This window comes from Myotis lucifugus, unplaced genomic scaffold (genome assembly GCF_000147115.1).
Source record: "Myotis lucifugus unplaced genomic scaffold, Myoluc2.0 scaffold_408, whole genome shotgun sequence".
NCBI lineage: Eukaryota > Metazoa > Chordata > Mammalia > Chiroptera > Vespertilionidae > Myotis > Myotis lucifugus.
In genome coordinates this window covers 392,655-395,323 of record NW_005871456.1, presented here as the reverse complement: position 1 = coordinate 395,323, position 2,669 = coordinate 392,655, and the positions used below count along the sequence as shown (strand labels likewise).

Below are 2,669 nucleotides of genomic sequence, written 5' to 3'. Positions count from 1 at the left end.
TGGCTGAGGGAAGAGCTACACCTTGTAGGGCATCCTGGCCTGGGAGGAAGGATAGTTCTGGAGGAAGGCCTGACCGGACCCTCTGCATCCGTTCTTTTGTGACAATGCGCCACAGAGAAGCCCCCTGTGGTGGCACCACAGACAAGCCCCCTGTGGTGGCAGGAGGCACTCCCAGGAATACAAACTCTGTGTGTGTGTGTGTGTGTGTGTGTGTGTGTGTGTGTACGTGCCCACACACACGAGGGGGGTAAGGACAAACACATGAGGTCACACTGGTCAGGCCCACACAGCACCCGGGCCTCTAGGATCGGACATCCTGTTAGACGTCATCTAGTGGCCAGCTGCACAGTTGCAGCTGAGACCAAAGCCCTGAAGATCAGCATACAGGGAGAAAGCACCACTCACTCCAGCCTCTTTGTCCCCCAAACCCACTGCTAAGCAGGCACTGGGATGAGCCTTGAGTTGAGCAGATAGGTCACTCGGGGCCTGTATAATCCAGAGATCCCTCTTTCACAGGCCATGGCTCCTCCATCCCTTGTCCCCAGTTTGGAAACTGCTGGGGATCTTCCAAAGAGGTGTGGTTGGAGTCAGTCACATTTTTTCCCAAAATAATTAGACTGTTTTTGCGGGGGGGGGGGGGGGGGGACACGCGGGGCAGGCAGCAAGGGTGGATACTCCTTCCTGGGGGAGGGTGGTGGCCCGTCATCTGAGCTTGACTTGTTTTCAGTGAGAACAGTTCGTGGCTGTGTGGCGAGGTGGGGCTCAGGATGTGTAAAGGAGGATGTATAAAGGATGTTGCCCAGAGAGGGGAAGAGCTTGGGAAGAGGAACACTCCCTCTGCGCTTCCCTGAGGAAGGACCCGGCGGCGCTGCTCTCCTCCTGTGCACTGGGTGTACATCCCCAGGCAGGTGGGTCTGGCTCTGGTATGCTATGGCCCCTTTCAGAGCGGGGTGGGCCCTGCCCAGGCATTAGAGAGAGACTGGATCCAGTGGCCTGGTGCTTGGGGGAATGTGTGGGGAGAGGGAGGTGCTGACGGGTCACGGTGGAGCTTTCTCTTTAGGGCAGCTGTTGGGGCAATTGCCCCCACAGCTGGGGAGTGTAGTCTGCTGGCCCCTTCCTTGGTTGACTCCAGTTCTGAGAATCTGCTTTGTGGATTCTGAAAATCCCTTCCCTTCCTCTCTGGGCCTCAGTTTCCCCAGCTGTACTATGAGGGGGGCAGATGAGATGGTCTTGAAGGGTCCCTCCCTCCCAGGGCGGAGGTTCCCCAGCTCTGTTTTCTTTTACACACGTCCACACTCGCTCCTTGTGCTCCCCATCCTTTCATGACCTTCCCCTCCAAGTTCTCAGCCCCTCCTTCGGCCCCAAACAGTCCCAGGATTCCCCTATATCCATCCCGTACAGAGCCAAGTGTCATTTTAGGGCCTGGAAGGGAACCAATAGTTATGGGCCATGCACTCATTTAATTATTATAAAAATTCACCAAAGGAGGCATTTTATAGGTGAGAAAACTAAGGCTCAGAGAGGCTAAGTAATTTTCCCAGGGTTACTCAGCCATTAAGACGTGGACCAATCTGTCCTTCCATGCTGTCTGTCCTTCTGTGCTGTCCCATGCTGAGTGTACCACCCTCCATGGGGGTGTTGGTTGTGTTTCATTTTGAACCAGCATAATGCTGAAATACACATCCAAGGAGCTCTAGTGGTAGAATTTCAGGCAATAGTGACAGAAAAAAAAAAAAAAAAAAAAAAAAAAAAAAAAAAAAAAAAAAGAAAGAAAGAAAAGAAAAGAAAAAATGGGGAAAGATAAGAAAATGTTTCTTTTACTGCAGCAGCTCCCTGAACAGTCGGGTTCTAAAACTGCTTAGGTTTAACTGCTTAGGTTTCATTAACTGAAATAAGCTTTGGGAGGAGGGGTTGCCTGTGATTTATCAACATCACAAACATTTCCTGATAGCAATGTAGGGTCCCAGGGAGCACGAGGAACAGGCGGGGCTCACATCTCCCAGGGAGCCGGAGACGCCATGTCAATCAGGAGGAGTTGGGGCAGGGCCACCCTGCTGGAGACCGGACAAGGCCACTGTCTTCCAGCTAGACTCTGTGATTCTACAAATCTGGGGAGGTTGGCGCAGCAGAAAACCGATGAGATATACCGAAACGTTCCCAAGGTTATTCCGGAATGGGGGGAGAGGGGGTGTAAGATTATGGGGCATATTTTTTTCTTGTATTTGCATATTTTATAATGAGCCTATATTACTATTATAATCAGGAAAGATACATGGTAAAAAGGAAAGAGAGAAAGAGAGTGTGGGGTCAGTGGTCAGGGTTAGAGTCAGCTCTGCTAGCTTGCGGAGTACCTCCCCTTCCCCCCCACCCCCGCTTCTTGTGAAACCAGGGAGGTGACACCATGCAGCCTCTTCACAAAGGAGCCAGGAAGACTTTCGGGGATTGGAATATAAGAGCCTCAGGAAGTACTGAGCCCCAGGTAAATGCCAGGACTGGGTACTGCTGTTTTCATTGTGTTTTTTACATCGTATTGAATCCAAATGCAGCAGTTCCCATGGTGGACCATGCAGAGGGCGGCCGGCCTCCTGAGAGTCTGACGAGTGAGCTCAGCTCCCAGGGTGCGTGGTCAGGACTCCGACTCTGGAGCCGATGGCAGGGACTTGCTAGCT

The 2,669-nt window shown here is 52.2% G+C and overlaps 1 protein-coding gene across 2 annotated transcripts in view; it reads left to right on the top strand.

The window, feature by feature from the left end:
- Window positions 1-767: 767 nt before the first annotated feature.
- ACKR2 (atypical chemokine receptor 2) overlaps window positions 768-2,669 on the top strand; it is a 12,819-nt gene continuing 10,917 nt past the window's right edge. The window contains exon 1 of one of the 2 annotated variants that reach the window (XM_014467663.2): window positions 768-923. In XM_014467663.2, the coding sequence (XP_014323149.1) occupies window positions 782-923 (142 nt within the window). In that variant the 5' untranslated portion in view covers window positions 768-781. The remainder of the gene's footprint in view (window positions 924-2,669) is intronic. The other variant, XM_014467664.2, reaches the window with a different exon arrangement.